At 38.3% G+C, this 24040-nt stretch overlaps 1 protein-coding gene across 1 annotated transcript; it reads right to left on the reverse strand.

Annotated features, from left to right (window-relative positions):
• Positions 1 to 7584: 7584 nt before the first annotated feature.
• LOC113359654 (protein MAINTENANCE OF MERISTEMS-like) lies at positions 7585 to 10485 on the reverse strand. Its single transcript, XM_026603247.1, has 4 exons — positions 10364 to 10485; positions 10186 to 10225; positions 8242 to 8979; positions 7585 to 8163 (listed from the first exon to the last, which is right to left on the reverse strand). Exons 1-4 carry the CDS (start codon positions 10483 to 10485, stop codon positions 7585 to 7587), a joined length of 1479 nt encoding a protein of 492 aa, XP_026459032.1.
• Between the last annotated feature and the right edge of the window lie 13555 nt (positions 10486 to 24040).

The raw sequence follows: 24040 nt of genomic DNA on the forward strand, positions 1-24040 counted from the left end.
GAGTCCACACAATCCGAGTTGAACGAACTTTACTACCACTTTCAAAACTACATCAATTGTTGCTACATGCTCCAACCTGGGTGAATTTTTTGTATTTAATTCACAGAATGGTGGGATTGTTGCCACATGCTCCATTCTAGGTGAATTAGTAAAGTGAAGAAGTTTTCATCACTTATCAGTGGCTTTATCCTTTGTAGGATGTCAGCGCATAAATTTGGTTTTACAATTTTAGCCCTGAACTAAAATCCACCATCAATAATTGGTTGTTCAGAGAGTGTAAAGGTTCTGACTGGGAGAGGATTCTTGTGTACTCCTTCAGTCCCCAATTGAAGATATTATGGATCAACCTTCTCTTTGAAGATGTGCTTCAAAATATTGCAGTTACTTGTTGGATGATCGATGAACCTATGAAGGCGATCTGAGATTCTCCATTTCTTCTTCAGTTGACTCTCTCCTGACAAACGACAACTTGATTGCACCATCTTGAACCCAGACTTCCAGTAACTCAATCACTCCTTCATGAGAAGAGAGAAGTTTAAGTCTGCCTGATCATTTCCCCGTTCTTTGATGCCGGGTCGAGGTTTGTGCATTTCAGGATTGGTTATCTTTTCTTTGCGCCTTCAGAGGAGCCTGGGATGTTGGAGAAGCGCTCTGATGTTGTGTCTCGGCTTTCCTTTCATTCCTTTCAGCAACAACGTTTGTTGAAGGCTAGAGATTGTACTAATTGTTGACTAAGCGTCGGCTGCTTCGAGGTTCCTCGACCTTGCAGACTTTGTTATATCCAGTAAAGCAGGCATAGTAGTCGCTGATCGTTTGGCTGCTTCATGAAGCTCTGAGAAAGTTTGGAACCGGAGATTTTCCAACAAGGCTCTATAGACCGGGATCATTCCATTGATGCACAAGTCCATCAGTTGTTGTTCTGTGACATTCGGGTCATGACAATCCAAAGCTTGCACTCTGAACCTCTTCACATAATTGTTCGGATGTTCATTGTTCTTCTGAGACATTTTTCCTAAATCAGAGAGAGTGATCTGCTCTTAGACGAAGAAGTATTTTCTGTAGAAAGCATTAATCTTTTCTCCCCAACTGGTGATACTTCCTGGTGCAATGTTGTTGTACCATGTGTATGCTCTGCCTGCCAGAGACTTTGAGAATTCCTTCAAACGGACGACATGGTTGTGCTCATGTTAACCCAGTGATTCCAGGAACCGAGAAACATTTTCTCGATCATTGCCCGTTCCATCATAAAGAGTGAACGTTGGAGAAGTATAACCTTTTGGCAGAGGAATCCTTTATGTAGCAGCAGGGTACGGAGGTTGGTGATGGTGGATAGATGATGTCTTGTCTCTTCCTCGATCTTCTAAAAAGCGCTTCAGGTCCTCTCGGGTGATGAAAATTGCAGGTTTCTTTGCTGGTGGATCGTTTGCATCTTTGCGGACTTCTTGATCATCTACAACATGGATCGGAGAGATTTCAGGATCAGCGGTTGAAGATGTTTTTGTAGTTTTTCCTTTCTCATGTTGCGGCTGAGTTTGTTCAAACACAAGCTTGTCTGTGAGAGTTTTGAGATAAGCGCACAACCCCTTCTGCTTTGCATCCATTTCAGTATGAACCTTCATGAGATCAACTATGGTAGGATGATTTTCTCTGGTTTCTTCAGGAGATTCGCTAGGAGGTGAATTGTTAATAATTCCAGTGGCATTATTTACAACATTGACATGAGTGATCACTGGAGCACCATCACTCGGAAGAGTAGTAGTAACATGTGGCATGACATTGCTGGACGGAGGAGTGGTATTAGAGGTACCACTAGAGCCTGCAACGTTGAGAGGAATAATATTTGCGGTGGCAGTACTACTAGAACTTGCGATGTTAGAGTCTGGTGTTGAACCCGGATTGGTAACTGAACTATACCTAAGACCGACCATCTTTGTGAGAATTGAGATTGCAACAGAGAGAATGATCTCCCACTGTGGTCGCCAATCTGTAGATGGGAAAAAACGACTTGCTGGTTTTTACAGAATTGAGGAGACGACCGTACGGAGGAGACTCCTTGAACCGATCAAAATGATTAACCTCACACAGATGCACTGCAAGAAGGGAGTGCTTTAAGTTCGAGAGATTAATTTGTAGGACTCCGGCCTAAACCAAGAAAATGGTCGTTCCAGAGTCAATTTGGTCAAAAGAGTGGATGGGTCGATCTGTAGAAGGGAAGCTGAGAAATGTTGAGATCAATGGTGATCAAAGATTGTAGGTGTGTTGTGTATTCTGCGTAAAGAAATAAGATTAGCTCTGATTGATTGAATTTGCTCTGTTGAGAGTAATTGCTCATATGTTGAGATGTTAATCTCGTGTTGTCTATTTTACGAAAAATTGTCTTGTTTTCAATCATGATTCAGAGACTTATTTATATTGCTAGAATTGTAAACACCTTGATCCCATGAAGTGTGACAGTTGCTGGAGTCAAAGAGTGGGGAAGTGGAAATCGTGTTAAAACCAGTTTCTCATCGTGCAAAGACTTGGTTGATTTTCTACTCACTACTTTGTTAACTCCTTCAACTGATTGCAAGACTTGCTCATATTCTCATCGTGTGTATGAACACACGTGCTGTAGACCGCCAGACCAAAACCCTAGTTAATATCCCCCCATGTAACACGATTGATGTCTCGTGATTGTGGAGTCTGCAAGGCATACGTGTATTCAGTTAGTCAGTTGCTCACTTCATGGGACGATGAGTTCTTGTATTGCTGAGTCAAACAAATGTTCTGGGACTCATGAATTGAACGTGTATGTTGAGACAGAAGTATAATTGTCGAATAGATGCTGATAGTTAAGATGAGCAAATATTGCTCATGGATCGTTGAATATTGATAGTTGAACCAATATTCCTTAGTCTGAGCAAATATTGCTCATTTGAGCAAGTGTTGCTCGTTTGATGAATTATTGGTAGCATGACCAAATAAAATATTATTTTAAGATACTGATCTGTTTTTCAATTGAGTTGTAGTAAAAAGGTTCGTTGAGGCTTGTGAAAGCAATGGATTTTTAGACTTATAAAACTTAAAAATAAAGAAAACTTATTACAAAATTGACTTCAAGATATGAGAAAATAACCAAGACACTGATTCCAGTATTACACATGAATTAATGATGGTAAATAATCCAAAACTCTAATTATCTTTTAAGTCCTGTATATCTTAACTCACTAATAATCAAGCAAATTCTCAAACATCAATTGTATCCCTTAAGCATAGATTATCTAAACAAAGAATAACCTATCTAATTGAATCACAACTGATTAGAAAAATTACGCAAATAATTTAAAACTCTGCAAAAGCAGTGATTGAGTGAATTATAATTAAATATTAGAGAAAATAAAATAGTTACCAATTATTCATTCGTAAATAGCTTCCTCATTGCCTTGGTTGTGGGAGAATTAGTCGCTCATCATGTTGGAAACACGCTCAAAAATCGTTATTATTGCTCAAAGGGTGTTTACAAATGATGAAAATGGGAGAATTATAATAAAAATTTGGTTTGTAACAATTATATTTGTTACAAACCAAAAAAACGATACAGAGGATGTGACTGTTACTGTTTCTCTAAGACCCACGGCTCTGTGTCGCAAACGTTGTAGCAAATAAGTCTGTCGTCCTTGTGTCGCTGTCACTGTAGCTATACGACCCACAGCTAAGTGTCGTTGTCACTGTTGGAAAACGACTGTCCTGGTAAGTCTGTTCTTCGTGTTCTTCAGAAATGCAGTAGCAGAAAATGACAGCTCTGCAACTTTGGTGTTTAAGCTCTGTGGTGTTCTAAAACCTCCGAAACTCTCCCTCCTTTTCTCTGCTACTCCAGGATGATATTTATACTCAACAGGCGAAGAAAATCCTCTGTAATAACTCACAGTAATCTCTCTTTATTCGGCAGTGAAGGGTAATATTCTCGGAATATTTTCTTTCCAAAAATCCTTCTCCTACACGTCTGCTGCTGTTGAATCTACCTTATTTACCTCTGACACGCTCCAAAATGTTGCTCGAGTCAACAAAACATGCTGAGAAATCGTTCAAACTCATGCAATCCCGTGAAATAACTCTTCGATGCACGGATTACCCTGTTTTCTTCCACACGATTATCTAGCCAAATTTGTCCGAAAAGATCAACCATACCACGCCTGTTAAGACCAGTCTAGTCATCCCAACAATTTCCAGCCGTTGAGTCTCCTTTAATCCCGTCCAAAACGCCAACCCTAATTTTTGCCGTAGCTTGTTAGCTTTTCCCGCCACTTTTCTGATTTAAATTTGAGAAGAATATGGTTAGCCCTTATCCAACATCCTGGGTGCCGAATAACAAATGGGTGTTGTGGACAAATGGGCTACACATAGTCATGGGTGACACATAGCAAAAGTGGGGGTCCGTATAGCAAATGTCCTCCGGGGTGCTCCGAGCAACTTTTCGAGCCGAATATTCCAACAATATTTATTTCCTAAAAATACATAAAAACTGTTGTAGGGCTTGTAGCCCATGGATTTGCGGCCCAATATAGTGTCTAGGGTTTACTTACTACATGTATATATATATATATATGATATTGTTCTATGTAATCTGGCTGATGCTAATCAATAGAAACTCTTTGCCTCTTTGTCTTCCGTACATTTTCACTACAAAACGTTATCATGCACGATGCTATACCAGAGAGCTATACTGGATCGGTTGGTATTATATATTTTATTTTCGCTGGAATGAAATCAATCAGCTAAGAAATTTTCGTTGGAATCAAATCAAAAAGATAAGTTGAATCTACTTTCTCCTATACATTTTTTTTCCCTTTTCCTGTTTTTCTATTTTGACATGTCTAATATAATTGTACCTCTATATATTGGATCTATTAAATCCATGGGAAAAATTGATTTGAATTTACGCCGTAGAAATTATATCGATGATTACATTTTGTAATATGTGTATATGTTTGTGCCGGGATTCATAATCAATCGAGTGATTTCATTTTCTGATATATTTATCAATCCTGTTAAAGGGGCGGGTGGTTTCATTGGAGGGGCGGCAAACCTAATAAGACAAAAAGGGTCATTAGGTGGTAATTCAAGTGCCCCTTATCAAAAAAATATGAAAATGACCAATTACCCCTTATTATTAATAATCGAGATTAGTGTTGATAATCAAGATTAGTGTTGCTAATTAATTTTCACTTATAATAACTCTAAAATCAGATTTTTAGAGTTATAAAAAAAAATTAGAGGAGAAGAAAAAGAAAACTTATGTGATATTTGTGAAACCCTAGATTTTGATTCACTCAACTAAAATGAGTGATTCGTGGCAAATTTGAGATGGGTGAACCTCTATACGATAAAGAAAACAAATACTACATACCTCTTGATGGAGATCCTGATATGGAGTATTTGTTAGATGGTAGAGATGTTTTAACCCATAGTGAAGGTCAATCTCAACCAATTGAAGAAATTACCCAACAAAGTGAAGAACCCAGCACTGAAAATCACCAGGTATACTTCTAAACTAGTTCCCAATAGATTTTTGTTGCTTAAAATTCTCTAAAGAACGTAAAAAAAATCAAATTTTTAAAAATTTCAGAAGAACTTACAGTTGGTAATTAGCTAGTACCAACGGTAACTGTATGTTACGTTTCGTAAAGTATCCAATACCAACCGTAACTGGTTCAATTTGGGGAAAAACCCAAACGTATTACCAGCTACGGTTGGTAGATAATTTTCGGGACGAACCGTAAGCCAAGTACGGTTGGATATGTCCTTCAGTGGTTACCAACCGTAACTCATCATGTGCATGGCAGTATTTACTGCACTTTTTACAGTTGGTAATGTGTAAATGGAGACCAACAGTAACTTGGTTACGGTTTGTTATCTGTGTTTTTACCAACCGTATATTTCTCTGTCTGTTTTCATTTTCATTTCACCCTATTTACGGTTTGTTACTGGAGGACCATTATCAACCGGAGTTAAGTTACGATTTCTAAGTGATTTTAGTTACCAACCGTATCTCCGTTACGGTTGGTGTTTCCTGTGTCGTGTCCAACCGTAGCTTTATATATGTTTTCGTTTTGTTGCCTTTTTTAGACTAATGTGGGTATATTGTTGTCCAGACCGTGGATGTACCTCCCCTAATGGATGAACAACCTTTAGCAAATCAACTTCTCACCCAAGATTCTAGCTCTCACTATTTAACCGAGGATACATGGGAGGAAAAAGATGATGCAAAGCATTGGGCTAGAGAACGAGGCAAGCTGATTATGTGTATCATAGTTTATAATGGTACCACTAGTGAAAGTGCCTTTCAAATGGTTTGCGAGTGTAGTGGACAACATAGAAGTCATGCAAAAAAAGGGTACCATACAAGTAGCAAAGGCAAAGAGGAAGCAAACTACGTTCACTAAGAAGACCCGATGCCCCTTCAAGCTTCAATTTAAAAGGAACGCGCCAAAAAGGTGTTTTTTGGAGAAAGTCGTATGCGGTAGTCATAACCACCCTATACCGGAGAGTTTGATATCACATTCGTATGCTGGACGCCTTACCGAAGAAGAAGAGAAGATCGTAGAGTCACTGACACAAATTCGTATGAAGGCCGTTGATATCCTCGCTCACTTAAAGGAAAGAAACCCACAAAATGCTTCTACTTTGGCTAACATCTACAACGCAAGAACAAAATTGAAGGCTAAGAAATGGGAACAAAGGAACGAAATGAAACAATTAAGGCATTTGGGGGAGGCGAATAATTACTCGGTTTTCCACGATGATGATGAGAAAGGATGAATAAGACATCTTTTGTTGGCTAATCCTGAGTTTGTGAAGTTGGCACGGTGCTCTCATCAAATCCTTCTAATGGATTGCACATACAAAACCAACAAGTTTGAGATGCCGTTGTTGAACTTTGTAGGGAAAACTTCTACCAATGCTCCTTTTAGTGTTGGTTTTTGCTTCTTGAAAGATGAGCTCTAAGAGAGCTATGTGTGGGAATTAAACCAAGTGAAGTTATTCTACGTAGAGGGATATACTCCAAAGGTGATTATTACCGACAAGGAACAAGCTTTGTTGAATGCAATAAGGAGGGTTTTCCCGGAAGCTCATAACCTTCTTTGCACGTTCCACTTGTGGAAAAGTATTGAAACTAAATGCATGCGCCTTGTCCGTCCAACCAAAAAAAGCGAAATGAATAGAATAAAGAAACTACGGTTACATCAACAAAAGGATGCCAAAGAGAAATTTAAGAAGGATGACAAGTTGGCGGAACTAAAATGGGAAAGTTTCAAAACGGAGTGGAGAGCCTTGACCTATTTTATCACCGTGGATGAATATGAGGATAGATCTCGTATGTTAGTGGCTCATTGGAAAATAGGTTATCCAAGTGTTGTGAAGTATTTGTCGGATAATTGGTTGGATCCGCACAAAGAGAAGTTCGTATCGGCGTTCACTAACCAATATAGGCACTATGACTTCAAATTCATAATTAATATCCATATGCTAAATTTCATAAGCTAAAATCCATAATTAACACGCAACTATTAGTTTGTCATAATATCCATAAGTAGAAATTCATAACTAACCACACACAACTAACATAAATCCATAACTAAGCATGGCGGCCACCACGACCCTTTTGTTGGTGCTACCACCACCACGAGTTTTAGGACCATCACGACGACCACCGTGACTACCGCGACCACCTCTTTGGCTAGTACCCACACCGTGCACCACCTCTTCATCATTTGTCTCTTCACTTCTAGATGAAGGTTGATGATTTGAAGTTGGCCTGTAGTTGAGCACAATGGTGGGGACTTTTGTCTCGGACCCTTGCTTGGATAATTTGAAGTTTTCCTCTACAACCCTTTGTTGAATATGAGTAATTTGGCGTAGAGTTCGACGAGGATTGGTCATAACGTAACCTGTGGTCTCTGTGAACCTACGAACATCAACTCCATTTTCAATCCTCAAATAAGGGTCAAAGATAACATCTTCAACAGTGAAAGAATCTATTTTCTCCCTCATTTGAATGAGCTTGTCCTCTTTGTTCGTTAGTTGTCTGCCAGTGAACTTGAACTTCTTTCCCGTAGGGCCATAATCATGTTCTTCCCACTCAGTAGGAGGTCTCAGGCTCGGAAAGTGGTCATAAACCCATGCCTAAAAAATAAATTAAGTATAAACAATTGACACATGACTAAAAATATAACAAAGAAAGAAAAATGTAACAAAACTTACCATTAGAAGCGCAACATTCCCGGCAATTTCAGTAGCTCCAACCCTAGAGGCCTTTCTTAGGCTGTCAAGTAAATATGCAAGGGTTGCAGTGGCCCACGAATAGTTTTTGATGTTGTCCAAATTCTTCAGCAGTTGTAGGTAATGAACATTGACCCTATTTCCCGAGTTATCGGGAAAGAATACGGTCCCAAGATAATACAACAAATACGTTGTGGTTGTACGCCTAACTGTTGTTTCATCCATCACCTGACCTTCCCTTTCCTTTGTGGCTGTTCCTTCAAACTTGGTCCTCAGATTCTTCAACAATAGCTTTTTGATGATTTTTGGTTTATGTGGTTCAGCAGGGTCATAACCACCATCCAACTGAAACTCCATCTCAGTTTCATCTTTCTCCCACCCAAGTATTTCTTGAACAAGGATATAAAGGTCAGTCCAAGACATGTTGTTGTCGAAACCTTCAAACACAGATTGTCCTTCAAATTCAAGGTCAGTAATTTGCTTCTCATCGTCCGGTGTTATTGTCGTCTCTCCAAATAGAAGATGAAACGTATCGGTTTCAAGCCAATATCGTTCCCTGAAGGAAGAGACCACAACACTATCATACTCCCATTGAAGGTGAAGAATTCCAGGCCTTAGTCCTGTACTAGCCACTAGATTGCGAACCAAAGCACATTCTTGACTTAATGGCCAATGTTTACCCCTTTGACGCTTGAGCAATTTAATGCATCTTGCGTGGTCCTAAAAAAACAAATATACAAAAATATAAGCATATTATGGTGAACTGAAATAAACAAACAAAATGTATCAAAATAATGAATGTTTTAAGAAAAGTAACAAAATACATACCCTTGTCTGACAGACTTTTGCGGACCAGGAACCGGTATAACCAAATAAGATTGAAGACTTATCTGGGGCCTCGCCCCAAGGTCTTTTATTCTTCTTCGGTGGCAACAACAAATATTTGCCTTTAGGAATATGCATCCCTTTCGGTGCGGGCTCCTTTCTCGGCTTCTTTTCTTTCTTTTGCCTTGGAGGTGCAACTACAACTACCTCTTTTCCCTTGGTATTTTCTACCTCTTCATCATTTTCTTCCTCTTCCTTCTCTTCATCATTTTCTTCATCATTTTCTTCATCGGCCTCCTCTTCATCATTTTCTTCATCTTCCTCCTCTTCATCATTTTCTTCCTCTTCCTCTTCCTCCCCTCCATCATCATCGATTCCTTTAAATTCTTCTTCATCTTCATCATTATTAGTTTCTTCCTCCACAATTTCATTTTCGTTGCCTTCACGGTTAGTTTTGACTCCGACCTTTTCTTGATCATTATGTTCCACTCCTTCTAGCTCAACTCCAGATTCAGCCACAGGTTGTTCCTTCAACTTAATTTCAAACCTATTCTTCTTCTTCTCATTCTTGTGGATGCCTCTATTATCTACACCTAAATGCTTGTCACTGCGAGGGGTAGGCGTATGATCAATCGGGGTTAAGTCATTTCCTCTCTTTTTCTTCACCCTATCAGGATTCCTACACAAGCATTACAATTGATTGATTTACTAAGCGTAGAACAAATAATATAGAAAACAAAACACTCAAAAAAATGGTGATTAGGTTTAATTACGGTTCGTAATAAGACATAAATTACAAACTGTAAATAAGGAATCGAGATCAACCGTAACACAACCACGGTTGGTAATTCAGCTATAGTTACCAACCGTACTCACTACTTCAAAAAATCCTAACATACAAAAAGATGTACGGTTGGTAACTTTCATTAAGTTACAAATCGAAACTCAAGTATGGTTCGTAAGTGAGATGAAAATATGAACCGTACAAAGTATTTGAAACATACAGAAGAATGTACGGTTCGTAACTAATGTTTCGTTACCAACCGAACATTAACAAATTTCTCAAAAGAAATAAAGTACGGTTCGTATTTGGGTAGTTACCAACCGTAAGTTCTTCAAATTATGCAGGTACGATTGGTATCTGGGTTAATTGCAACCGTAACTCACATGCAAAAATCATTTTCCAGTTTCAATTTCGATCCAAAACCCTAATTTTTCATACAAAACTAACTTAAATCAAACAATAGACTAAACCCTAACTGGGTTTTTCGAAACATACCTCAAATAAGTCATTATGCTTGATTTTGACGGTTGAGGAGTTTCAAATTGATGTTCTTGACCTAATGGAGGAATTGGTTCATTAGAACGGCTACAATTTTCGTCAACCTTCTTCTTCAGCATCTCTAATATAGTTTCAAATCAACGATTATCAATTTTTCAACTCGCTGATTAATCGAAGAGGACGATGAAAAATCAGTTTTATTGGTGGTAGAGAGGAGGAGAAGAGAAGATAAAGGAAAGTTGAAAAAAAAATTGTTTTGATTTTCAGTTTCAATTGGGTTAATAATGGGAAGGACAATTCAGTCTTTTCAACCACAAAAACAAGGATAAATTAGTCTATTTGAGGTGAAAAGGGTAATCTAGTCAATTGACAACCCCTATAGGATACCCCCTAACCAATAATAGGGATATTATCGCCCCTCCAATGGAACCACCCGCCCCTTTAACAGGATTGATATTTATATATTTGTGCTGGGTTTGTTTTTGGATCCTTATTTCTCTGGATATCAAAAGGACGAACCCCTGTTGCCGCAAAAGTAATGTTTGTTTATCATCAAATGGATGTTTGGAAATCCCCCCCTCTGTTTGGTCGGTTCTGCAATCAAATAGGATCAGAAAAAGAGGCATATGTGGTTCTAGATTTCGTGAAAGGAAATCTTCTTTAAAGAAAAAAGTGTTCGTATGGGAGGGGGCTGTTGGCGTTTCTGATTTGACGAAATCTTCTTAGGCGATGACGTCTGTTCGCGTTTCTGAGGAGAAGGGAAAATGTCAACCCGACCCGATCCAGCTTACCCGACCTGCCCGACCCGATCCAGCTTACCCGACCCGTCCGACCCGCTCAACTCAGTCCGACCCGCTCAACTCAGTCCGACCCGGTGCAACTCTGTCCTGTCCAGTTCTTCGGTTTTTGGACGTGCGCGACTATGTTTGTACCTGTCATGCCTATATACGGTGGGAACCAAAAATTTGAGGTATGTAACTAAAGACCGAATTTTCGTAAGGCTTATTCATCTGTCTTTTCTAGAACATACATAGTTTTGTTTGTTCTGTCTTAAGATAAGTCCATAACGGTCAATTTAAATTATGACTGTTGACCTCACTCATTAAAAATTTCTCTTGAATATGATATTGGCTACAGTTGAATGATGTCTTTTATACAATTGGTTGTACCAACTCGATTCAAATGTATGTATTTGGGGTTTAGAAGTACTTGAGCACCATTATTGCATATTTGATATTTTTTTCCCAAAATTTGAATGTTCCGTGGAATGTAATCCACTTACTGGACTATTAATTTGTCAGTAGTTTCAAACGATACATTCAAATAAAATCACATTTATTCCAATTTTTGTGGACGAACTCATAAAAGAAGATATGAGTCAGAAAATTTCCATTTCTCTGCTTCATCCATGATACTAACGAACTAGTATATGTTGAAGTATGACAACAAGAGAAATATCTTTAGTAATCTATTCAACCTAAAGTAATTGGTTGACTTGCGTAGTGATATTCTCTTGACCTGTTGAGATAAAGAAATTTCTCAAATTAAGCTAAATGTAGCAAAAATTGAAAACGGAAAGAACCTCTAAGTAATGAAGGTTAGACGTACCGACTCATATAAAGCATGTGAAAAGGAACAAATATATATATATCATGAGACAAATATGTATTTTTTTCCCTGGTAGTAATGACACCAAAGTACAGGTATCAACTGAATATAGGATGAAGCTAAGATGTAATCCTAGCTCTCACCTAAGAGTCGGGAATGAATCTTCTTATCGGTATTGGTACAAGCAACACAATGCGAGTACCATAATAGCAACCAATTTCCATGGAAATGTCATAATTTTCACATCAACTTTAATGGCAACAAGAACTTTGCCTGGCCAATTGACTATCTTATCGAGCGCAGCACTGCTCATTTTTTTTCTTCAAGATAGAACAAAGACGTCGCAAAATCTCTAGATGTACCAAGAGATAATCACACCTTGTTAAATTCCCAAGTAACCCGTGCAAATGGATATCATGTGGAACATCAAAATGATGAGAATGTAATTGATTGCATCTTTTATAGTCTCTAATATATCTGTAAGGAAATATATTTTAGAGAAACTAATGAGTCAATCTAGTGCAATGTAATTCACTATAATATTTGGATTATTGAATCCATATTGACCCCGAAAATGAAATATTGGGTATTGACTCATACAGACTTTGGAATAACCATACAACCACTTTGGTTGTGACATGATGATCGTTTTGAAAGGACTCATACGTACATCACTTTATTTGAGTGAACGAGACAACGGGAAAAAAATTGACAGAATGCGAAGTAACGTCATATCCCTCAATAAGTGTTTTCTAAAGTACTAGATGCACAACCCCCTTTTCCCATTATGTTTTTAGGTAAGAAAGCATGTCACTCATTTTTACAAAGTATTCAGTAAAACAGGATCGAGACTATCCTAAGATGCAAATGGTAAAATTTACATATTACAAAGAAAACAAGGTAAAATTCAGAAAAATATTCATGCAGAATGCGGACCATTAAAGTGACTTATGGCTCTGGTGAATGTTTTGACATTTTGGACTAGTTATAGTTCCCAAGAAATTTGCGTTTAAATACTCCTAGCACATATTACACAATACAAAGTGCAAAGTCTCACAACCCTTATTAATGCTAGAGAATTTACAATCAAAAGGACTTGATGAATATTGCATGTTTAATAGGATCAATGATTCAATATAAAGCATCTTATACCCAATGGTCTCGCAGAGGCTACCATCAAAGGTTACAGATGGTGCCCAAGGAATAGGTTATGCGTACCAATCTATCTTTTATTGCTTTGGGGATACACAATATTACACATATCTTACTTAATTCGTTTTTAGAACCCAATATTAGTCAACCTTTTCTGCGTACCAGTTGGTAACTATATTTAAGCATGACATTCGTGTTCTTACGCATTTTTGGTTGCACTATATATGTGCCGTTACGACTCCACGTCGTACTATGATGGATCTTCAAAACTGTTATGTAGTTATGTTGGAAATAAGTTCCCAACAATTATCCGCATTTTAAAACTTTTGGCAGGAGATCTCTTACCGCTAGATTTGAGGGTTGTCATTTTAATGAGACAGTCTTCCCGTCGTTAGGGGGAGATAAGAAAAAGTATTTTCTAAGGGAACGACATGAATTGTCTTGGTATGTTCCCACTGTGTCTCATATTGATTCTTGTACTCCACAAATGTAAATGTGAAGTGATAAAGAATATTCGAATTTCAGAATGTACACTGATGTTGCTAAAGTGATGAGATCACACATACCAGCTGCAAACCTACCTTCTAAGTTACAAATCCTCAATACAAGATATACACCATAGACTAAGGTGTTGCAACTACATCCGGTGAAAGTGTGGTTGAGGTCGTGGCTCCATAAAGGAAGTTGGAGAGACCATTTGGTTCTATCAATCCTCACCTAGAAAGGAAGTAGGTGAGTAAGGCACAACTTATTTATATCACCATAAATCATCTCATAAAATTGTCTCTGAATATGTCCATGAATCAAACTGGAGGACGCTCCAAAGTTTTAAATGGTTCTAGAGAACAATGAAATCCTGATGGATTATGAGAATGCACATGAGTCAATGGAAGGATCATGTGTGCACAATGGTGATATAATCCATAAATAGTTACTCCAGAAGTAGAGCACAATGAGATCGAACCATGCTTTATTTTGATTAATTTCAAATAAATAACATATTTGGCCTACACAATCCATGTAGAACTTAGTTCTTTGGCAAATATACGGGTATTTGGTGTGGTAATGCTAACCAACCAAGTGTAAAGCCTATCAGACATATATAATTAATTTGTCATAAAGCATAATGAGAAGAAAGTAGTCTTAAAGTACAAAGACCCGCCTTGTGGCGCGAGGTTTCTCACAAAGCCCTGTAATTGTTCTCTTGTAATGAACATTATAGAGTTCCGCTACTTAGTTTTGGTAATTTCAAAAGGACTTGAAATGCAACATATGTATGTGGTTTTTACGTATCTCTGAAAGAATCAAGAGATAGAAGATATTTACAAAAATACTTGATAGACTTTTGTTGCCCAAATCAAATGACTCTAAACCACATAGTGCGTTTACAGTTAGATAGAACGCTCACTTATAGATTTGAGCAATCAGGCAGATGTGGTATACCCGTCTAAGTGGCTATTTTATTTGGAGGGGATAGACAAGTAAGTTATTTTTCCTTGCGTATTCATAAGAAAGTTCCTGATTTGGAATTGTAGCTATTTATGTTGATGGTACAGACATGATGTGTACTCTTGATGTAATAAGAGACCTTAAAGCTATTTAAAATCCAAATTTGAGATGAAAAATCTAGGGAAAGCTCGATCGAATACTGAGCTTGTGGTATATTATTCCACCAGTTTGCATATGTCTAAAGTTGTCAGGCAATTTAACAACGACATGCATCCTGATAGCACTCCCATGATTAGTCGAGTTTCAAATGTAAGTAAGTAACCATTTCGTCCAAAGGAATATAACGAAGATGTGTTGGGAGATGAAATTCCCATATCTAAGTACAATAGACGCATTGTTGTACTTAGTATAATAATATACTCAATTAAGTCTTACATCCTCAGGGAACTTGTTAGATAGATATAGCTCTGCGCCAACACAACGTCATTGGAATGGCATAGTGAATGTAATCATGTACTTAAAAGTAACCATTGACATAAATTTGTTTTATCCCTACAAAGACATTAAAAGGAATGCTAATGAAAGTGCAATCCAAAAGTTTTTGATTATGAAGGAACAATGATCTCTTCTCCAACGAAAGTAATCAGGGGGAGATATGGTAGATTATTTTCTAAGTCATTACCAATATTCAGTTTCGAAAAATACATGACTAAAGGAACTGTCTGGAAAAACTCTGAAAGTAATCAGGGGGAGATGCCGACATCAGGGGGAGGATCCAAGGATATGATGTCGACATATTTTACTTCGAAATTGAAGCTGTGTTGTACTCTTTTTCCCTTCGGTCGAGAATAGTTTTTCCCAAAGGGTTTTGTCACTCGACAAGGTTTTTTTAGCGAGACGACACTAAAAGCATCAAGTATGTTGAATGTTGAAGACATAAAGATCGCGTTGATATTACTGAAAATATCTGAATCAAAGAAATGAAACGCGATAGTCTGTTAAGAAACGTAACTTCTAGAATCAACAACAAGGTCTTATAAACATTGAAGTCACCAAAGTAAAGTGTGATTAACTTCTTATGACTGCATTAGACGAATGAAAATTGTCTGACATCAGGGGGAGCATCTAATAGCGTGTTGAACTCTTTTCCTTTACCGAGGTTACTTTTCCCCGCAGGGTTTTATTGCTCGGGAAGGTTTTTAATGAGACAACAACAAACATCGGGAATGTAATTTCCCATCTAAGGCTATTGTCTTTCTCACGAGGATTTTCTGCCTTAGGAGTTGTGAAGCAACTAAAGTGATCATTTGCAACAGATCACCTTTACTTGCATTTGTCACGTTGTACTCTTTTCCCTTCGTCAAGGTTTTATCCCACTGGGTTTTCCTTGTCAAGGTTTTAATGAGGCAACGTATACGCATCCGACTATGTTATAAGTTTAATTAATATTGTACTCTTTTTCTTTAGTTAAGGTTTTGTCCCTCAGGGGTTTTCCTGAGGAAGTTTTAACGAGGCAATTAACTTAGACTCTTCGATATTTGAAGATCGTATTGCATGTGATGAACTACATGTAAAGTACGAGAAAACATGTGAAGTACTACATGTGAAGAGTTCTACCAAGGTTTTGTCCCATTGAGTTTTCCCTTGTCAAAGTTTTAATAAGGCAATTTATTTCAGCACAAGTCATCAAGGAGAGGAAGACATTTGAAGACCCACATTCGAAGTAGTATACGTGGAGCACTACAAACGGAGTTCTAATGGAACGCACAAGGGGGAGTGTTGTAGGTCTTGTAGCCCATGGATGTGCGGCCCAGTATAGTGTCTAGGGTTTACTTACTACATATATATATATATATATATATATTTCTATGTAATCTGTCTGATGCTAATCAATAGAAACTCTTTGCCTCTTTGTCTTCCCTACATTTTCACTACAAAAAGAAACACAATATTAGTACAAAAATCGAGTTCCAACAAAACAGACATTGAGGACAATTTAGACACAAAAATGTGTCTATCAAATACCCCCAAACTTATTATTTGCTAGTCCTCGAGCAAAACTAATCTAGAAAATAAAATCCTAACTCACTAGGTGGCCCTAGTGACCGAGTTAATCTCGGGAGGGTTTAGCAGAGGTGTACCCACAAAACCTTTACTCCAGACCCTAGCTATCTACGCAGAACCTTGGAAGGCACTAAAGAATCTCCTTGGTTGGCATACAATCATTGACTATAGGAGGAAGTACCCTGATGCGAAATTCCAATTGTTGTTCACGATTTTGCACTCAAGCATACTAAAATTCATATAAAGTGACAAAGCTCTACTCAGATAGTTTCTGTACATCATAACCCGGAGTCAACCAATCACATGGAAAGATTAAGAAGATGGATAAAGAAAAAGATGGTTTAAAGTGAACGGTGTTTCCCATATCTGTCTGAAGGCCTCTGCCAAGATGAACCTATCCTAATGGACTGAGATATCGGTCTGACTAATATCAACACAACTGGCATATACAAGGGGACCAGTGGTCGATAAACCTAACTCTAGGTCAACACAACTGGCATATACAAGGGCACCAGTGGTCGACTTTATTGAATTTATTCCGGTTGGTCTGATGGTCTTTTTTTTTTTTTTTTTGGTATCTCAATCACCCTATTTCACCCTAGCAAAGGTAACAACTTGAATCGTGTGCCCCACCAAATCACTTACAAAAAAAAACAGAAGGATTAGGATTCAACGAGATATGGCGAAACTACCATGTTTTTTTTTTAATTCTAACACCTGAGCTCTGTGCTTTTATGAATAGACTCTTTAGATGTTTCCATCTAATCAGATTGGTTCCTCAACTCCTACAACCAAGATGTTCCCATCCACTTAGATTGGTTAGTGCCAACCTTAATAAGCATAAATTTCTAGGCTCTAGAGTTTATTTATTGCAACTAAAAGCTAAAAAGTTTCTTCCCCACCCCCAAACTTAAATCTAACATTGTCCTCAATGTTTCTAATCAAAGAGCAATACCAAAAAGTAAAGTAACATGAGGAATCAATAAAGAGAGAAGTCGGAAAGATAGTACCTGGGTGAAAAGAGAAATCAAAGACTAATATACAACATACAATCGCCTTGATGGTCAATCAAGGGTAAACAGGGTCCTCCAGATGGACCTCCTCAACATCACCTGTAGGAAAGGGATCTAAAGAGGGTTTCAATCTCTGACCGTTAACCTTCGAAGAACTACTACCATCCGGTGTCTCAATTTCAACAGCTCCATGGGGAAAGACAGTGCGAACAATAAAAGGACCCGTCCACCGAGAACGTAACTTCCCAGGGAAAAGATGCAAGCGGGTATCATACAGAAGAACTTTTTGACCTGGAGAAAATGACTTCCGTAAAATATTTCTATCATGCACAAGTTTCATTTTGTTCTTATACTCCTTCGCACTATCGTAAGCATCTATAAGAATCTCGTCCAACTCATTGAGCTGGAGTTTCCTATGGGCTCCTGCCTTGTCGAGTGAAAAATTTAGCTGCTTAACATCCCAATAAGCTCTATGTTCTAACTCAACAGGTAAGTGACATGCCTTTCCATAAACAATACGATAAGACGACATTCCAATGGGGGTCTTAAACGCAGTACGGCAAGCCTATAAGGCATCAGTGAGCCTAGACGACCAGTCTTTCCGATTAAGATTAACTGTTTTCTCTAATATACGTTTTATCTCCCTATTGGAAACCTCTACCTGACCACTAGTCTGCGGATGATACGGAGTAGCTACCTTATGTGTAATACCATATTTCTTCATCAAAAGCCTAAAAGGTCCATTACAAAAGTGCGACCCTCCATCACTAATTATAGCTCGCGGTGTACCAAATCGTGTAAGTATATTATTTTTCAAGAACTCAATCACAACCCTATGGTCAATGGTTTTACACGCAACCGCCTCAATCCACTTAGAGACATAGTCTACGGCGACAAGGATGTATAGGTTACCAAAAGAATTAGGAAACGGACCCATAAAGTCAATACCCCACACATCAAATACCTCAACAATTATAATCGGGTTCAAGGGCATCATGTTCTTACGAGAAATGGTTCCTAATTTCTGGCAACGTTCACAAGTAACACAGTAACTGTGGGAGTCTTTAAACAACGAAGGCTAATAGAATCCACACTGCAACATCTTAGCAGCAGTCTTCTTAGCACTAAAGTGACCTCCACAAGCATGATCATGACAAAAGGAAATAATACTGGATTGGTCACTCTCAGGTATACATCTCCTAATAATCTGGTCTGGACAATACTTAAATAAATAAGGATCATCCCAAAAGAAGTGCTTAACCTCGGCTAAAAACCTAGAACGATCTTGTTACCCCAATGTTGGGGGCATTCGACCAGTAACAAGATAATTCACTATATTTGCATACCAAGGTGCTTTGGTAACAAAGAAAAGTTGTTCATCAGGAAAGTTATCCCTTATAGGAAGGGATTCATCATGGGAATCAACAACTAGCCTAGAAAAGTGGTCTGCTACTACATTTTCGGCACCCTTTTTGTCTCTAATGTCTGGAGAAAACACTTGCAACAAAAGTATCCACCTAATCAATTTAGGCTTCGTATCCTTCTTAGACAAAAGATATTTCAAAGCAGCATGATCAGTATATATGACGATCTTAGAACCTAAGAGATATGGTCTAAACTTGTCTAAGGAAAACACAATGGCTAATAGTTCCTTCTCGGTAGTGGTATAGTTCAACTGGGCATCATTCAGAGTTTTACTAGCATAGTAAATCACATGAAGTAATTTGTTTTCTCGCTGACCTAGCACAACACCAATAGCATAATCTGAAGCACCACACATGATCTCAAAGGGTAAGTTCCAGTTGGGTGCTTGGACTATGGGGACGGTAGTGAGTAAAGTCTTAAGCTTCTCAAAAGCCTCTAAACAAGCATCATCAAAGACAAACTTAACATCTTTTGCAAGCAAATTGCAAAGAGGTCTAGAAATCAAGCTAAAGTCCTTAAAGAATCGACGATAAAAACCTGCATGCCCTAAGAATGACCTAATATCTCTTACGGTTTTTGGGACCTGTAAAGTCTTGATAAGGTCAACTTTGGATTTATCTACCTCTATACCCTTAGAAGATATGATATGTCCTAAAACAATTCCTGATCGAACCATGAAATGACATTTCTCCCAATTAAGCACTAGATTCTTTTCCTTACACCTAGTCAACACTAATGACAAATGATGCAAGCACTCATCGAAAGACGAACCAAACACTGAAAAATCATCCATAAAGACCTCTAAAAACTTTTCTACCATATCGGAAAATATGCTCATCATGCAACGCTGAAAAGTCGCAGGGGCGTTACATAGCCCGAAAGGCATGCGTCTATACGTAAAGGTACCAAAGGGACAGGTAAAAGTAGTTTTTTCTTGGTCTTCTGGGGAAATAACGATCTGATTGTAGCCTGAGTAGCCATATAGAAAACAGTAATGACTATGTCCAGCTAATCTCTCTAGCATTTGGTCGATAAAGGGAAGGGGAAAGTGGTCCTTCCTAGTGACCTTGTTCAATTTCCTATAGTCAATACAAACACGCCAACCCGTGGTCACTCGGGTCGGGATTAACTCATTGTTATCATTCTGGACTACAGTAATATCGGATTTCTTGGGAACAACCTGAACGGGGCTGACCCACTTACTGTCTGAATTGGGGTAGATAATGCCTGCATCTAACAGCTTAAGAACCTAGGTTCGAACTACTTCTTTCATATTATGGTTTAGTCTTCATTGCATCTCCCTAGAAGGTTTGGTATCTTCCTCTAAATAGATCTGATGCATACAAATAGTAGGACTTATACCCTTAATGTCTGCTATGGTCCACCCTAAAGCTTCCTTGTTGTTTTGAGGGACGGTCACTAGCCTACTTTCCTGATCACTATCCAAGTCGGAAGCAACAATCACGGGTAAAGTTTCAGACGGGCCTAAAAACACATACTTCAGGGTATCTGGCAATGGTTTTAGGTCCAACTTAGGAGGCTCTTCTAACGAAGGAACTAGGGTAGACTTAGAAACTGGTAGTGGTTCGAACTTAGGTTTCCATCCGTTACTAGTGTCTAACAAAGGGGTTGAATCTAACAAAGCATTCACCTCATTAATCACATTATCATCATCGAAATCAATCCCAAAGTGAGCTAGGCATTTCTCTAACGGATCTTCTAACAAAGTTTTTGGTAATGACTCCTCGACTAATGTTCCTATCATGTTTACCTCTTCTATGCTCGAGTCATCTAGTTCAGAGTGTAGCTTACTAATATGAAAGACGTTCAGCTCAACAGTCATATTACCAAAAGACAAGTTCATAATACCAGTTCGACAATTAATGATCGCATTGGATGTTGCTAAAAATGGGCGACCTAATATCATTGGTATCTGTTTCTCTGGGTCAGGGACAAGTTGGGTATCTAGGATAACAAAATCCATTGGATAAATAAACTTGTCGACCTCAATAAGAACATCCTCGATCACACCACGAGGAATTTTAACGGACCTATCAGCTAACTGAAGTGTCATCTGGGTAAGTTTCATATCACTAAGTCCTAGCTTAAGGTACACATGGTATGGAAGTAAATTCACACTGGCTCCTAAGTCAAGCAAAGCTTTCTCAACACGGTATTTACCTATTGTGCAAGAAATGGTAGAGGACCCTGGGTCTTTATACTTAGGAGTAGTGGTATTCTGAATAATGGAACTCACATGACTAGCTAGGAAGGCTTTCTTTTGGACACTAAGATTACGCTTTCGTGTACACAAGTCCTTAAGAAACTTGGCATAAGCGGGAATCTGCTTAATCGCATCCAACAATGGTAGGTTGATAGTTACCTCCTTAAAAACCTCCAATATATCATTAAAGTTGGACTCCCTCTTAGTTGGAACTAGCAGCTGGGGGAACGGGGCTCTATGAACAAAGCCTGGCTCAACAAGAACCCTCATTGGTCTCTTTAGAGACTCTATCAGTCTCATTTTCTGGCTCAGAAGGGTGAACTACAGCATGTTCACTATCAGGCATGACAACCTTATTGTCAACTTTCTTTCCACTCCTAAGGGTTGTAATAGAGTTCACATGATTGTACGATTTCTCTGCTTTAGGATTGGGTTGAGTTTGACTAGGAAACTTACCTTTTTCCCTCAAAGATTCATTTATCTGACTAACCTGGTTTTTTAATTCAGAAATAGCTTGGGAGTTAGCATAACCTATATTTTTACTTTTTTCTATCCCTTGAGCAACCATTAGGTTGATATTATCAGAGTTTTTAATAAACGAGGCTAGAGTGTCTTCTAAACTTGTGATCTTTTTATCCGAAGGGTTCTGAAACTGGGGTTGACCTGAAGAGTTCTTAGCATAACCAAAACCTGGGGGAGGCTGAGAATTACTAGACTGACCTTGATTCTGGCCCTTAGACCAAAAAAAAATTAGGATGGTTTCTCCAATCAGGGTTGTAGGTTTGTGAGTATGGGTCAAACTTCTGACGGTTCTCAAACCTAGCGTTGTTATAGACAACATGGGATTGTTCTTCACTAACATGACCTTCCCAAAACAAGTTATTAGGCTCTATTCCACAACTAGAGACTTGAGAGGCTCTAATCCTATCATCAGGTTCAACAAGAGACCTATGTTTAGGCTGATTCAATTCCAAAGCTTCTAACCTTCTAGACAAAGCAGCAAACTTAGCATCTGACTCGAAATTAGCTTTTCCTAAATTAGCCGTATTGGCTGGCAATTTAATGCACGAAGCTCGGTTGGTCCTAGTTGGGAACATGTAATCTTTCAAAGTTGCCATCGCTGGCACAGCTGAAGTACTAGGGGTACTTTCCTCACAAAGAGACAGATTCTCAAAACTGAAGTTTCCAAAAACGGGGCTCTCAAAAGAAGAGTATTCGAGCTCCCCGCATTCACAAGAAGAAATACTAGGTTTATCACTAATCAAACGACCTAGAGTGTTTCTTTTCCAAGCCCGCTCTCGAATAACCTCGGGAATACACTAGAAAAATAAAAGAAAAAGAAAAATCCTAAAAGAAAGGGAAGTTCTATGCAAACACAAACAAGGCTGACTCCACCACAGCAAACCTACTGATTTCTAGCAAACAAAAAACATGATGGCTCCACTTAGATTGTTTCTAGACTAGCTTTTAATCCTTCGAAATGGATTTCGTTACAATTTGAGCAAACCCCTCTGGAATCAATCCGAGTCAAAGTAAGTTGAATAGAGGCGAGGGAAGCTGCGTAGAGCTTTGATACCCAAGGACTCACCGCATTCCAAGGCGACGCAGTCACGCATTCAACTCACAGAAACCATCATGAACTTCGAAGTATGCTCAAAAGAGTAACCAATATTTTTCGAACGACTTTCCTATTAAGCTCGTTATCCTATAGGTCTCGTTCTATTCCAAATTTTAGGTTTAGGTTCGCATTTGGTTTTGTTTTCCTAAGGCGGGCAAGAAGAGAACGGTGATGAAATCCGAACCCTTATCTTGTATGGCCAGTCCTTGCCCTTTACTAGGAAATTAAAGCAGCCGTTTTCAAGTCCTCAGCATATATGCAAACGAAGGAATACAGTAACTCGCTGACAGGGGATTCGCGAGTGTTTCGACAAACTTACCTCCCGTTCCAGACGGGGGATGAACCACTGAAGTCGACTCGGGCCACAACTCCAATGTCGTGTACGAACCCGAGGGGCCGAGGTGATATCGTAATCACCGTCCTTCTCTGCAAACAGTTTAATATTTAATACTACTCTTCTGTAGGGTCTAAAAATCAAAGAATGTCCAAATGTCCAAGTCCAAAGTCCAAAAGAAAAGGAAAGTCAAAAAAAAATGTCTCTTTTTTTCTCTCTTTTTTAATAAAAAAAAAAAAAAATCTTCTTTCGCTCCTTTCGCTTCGTCTTTTACTCCAAGTCTTTAAGTATTCACCAAAGCTTTGGAAAAATTTTCTTTCGCTCCAAATTCCAAAATCTGTAAGGAAAATACAAAAACCCAAAAACGTAAAGAAGAACAAATAAAATAAAAACAAATAAAAACCTAAAAAATCTAAAAACTCTAGCCTAAAGACAAACCCGCGTCGGCGGCGCCAAAAATTGATCTGTTTTTCAATTGAGTTGTAATAAAAAGGTTCGTTGAGGCTTGTGAAAGCAATGGATTTTTAGACTTATAAAACTTAAAAATAAAGAAAACTTATTACAAAATTGACTTCAAGATATGAGAAAATAACCAAGACACTGATTCCACTATTACACATGAATTAATGATGGTAAATAATCCAAAACTCTAATTATCTTTTAAGTCCTTTCTTAACTCACTAATAATCAAGCAAATTCTCAAACATCAATTGTATTCCTTAAGCATAGATTATCTAAACAAAGCATAACCTAGATAATTGAATCACAACTGATTAGGAAAATTTTG

The sequence above is a fragment of the Papaver somniferum genome, chromosome 3, assembly GCF_003573695.1.
Source record: "Papaver somniferum cultivar HN1 chromosome 3, ASM357369v1, whole genome shotgun sequence".
Classification (NCBI taxonomy): domain Eukaryota; kingdom Viridiplantae; phylum Streptophyta; class Magnoliopsida; order Ranunculales; family Papaveraceae; genus Papaver; species Papaver somniferum.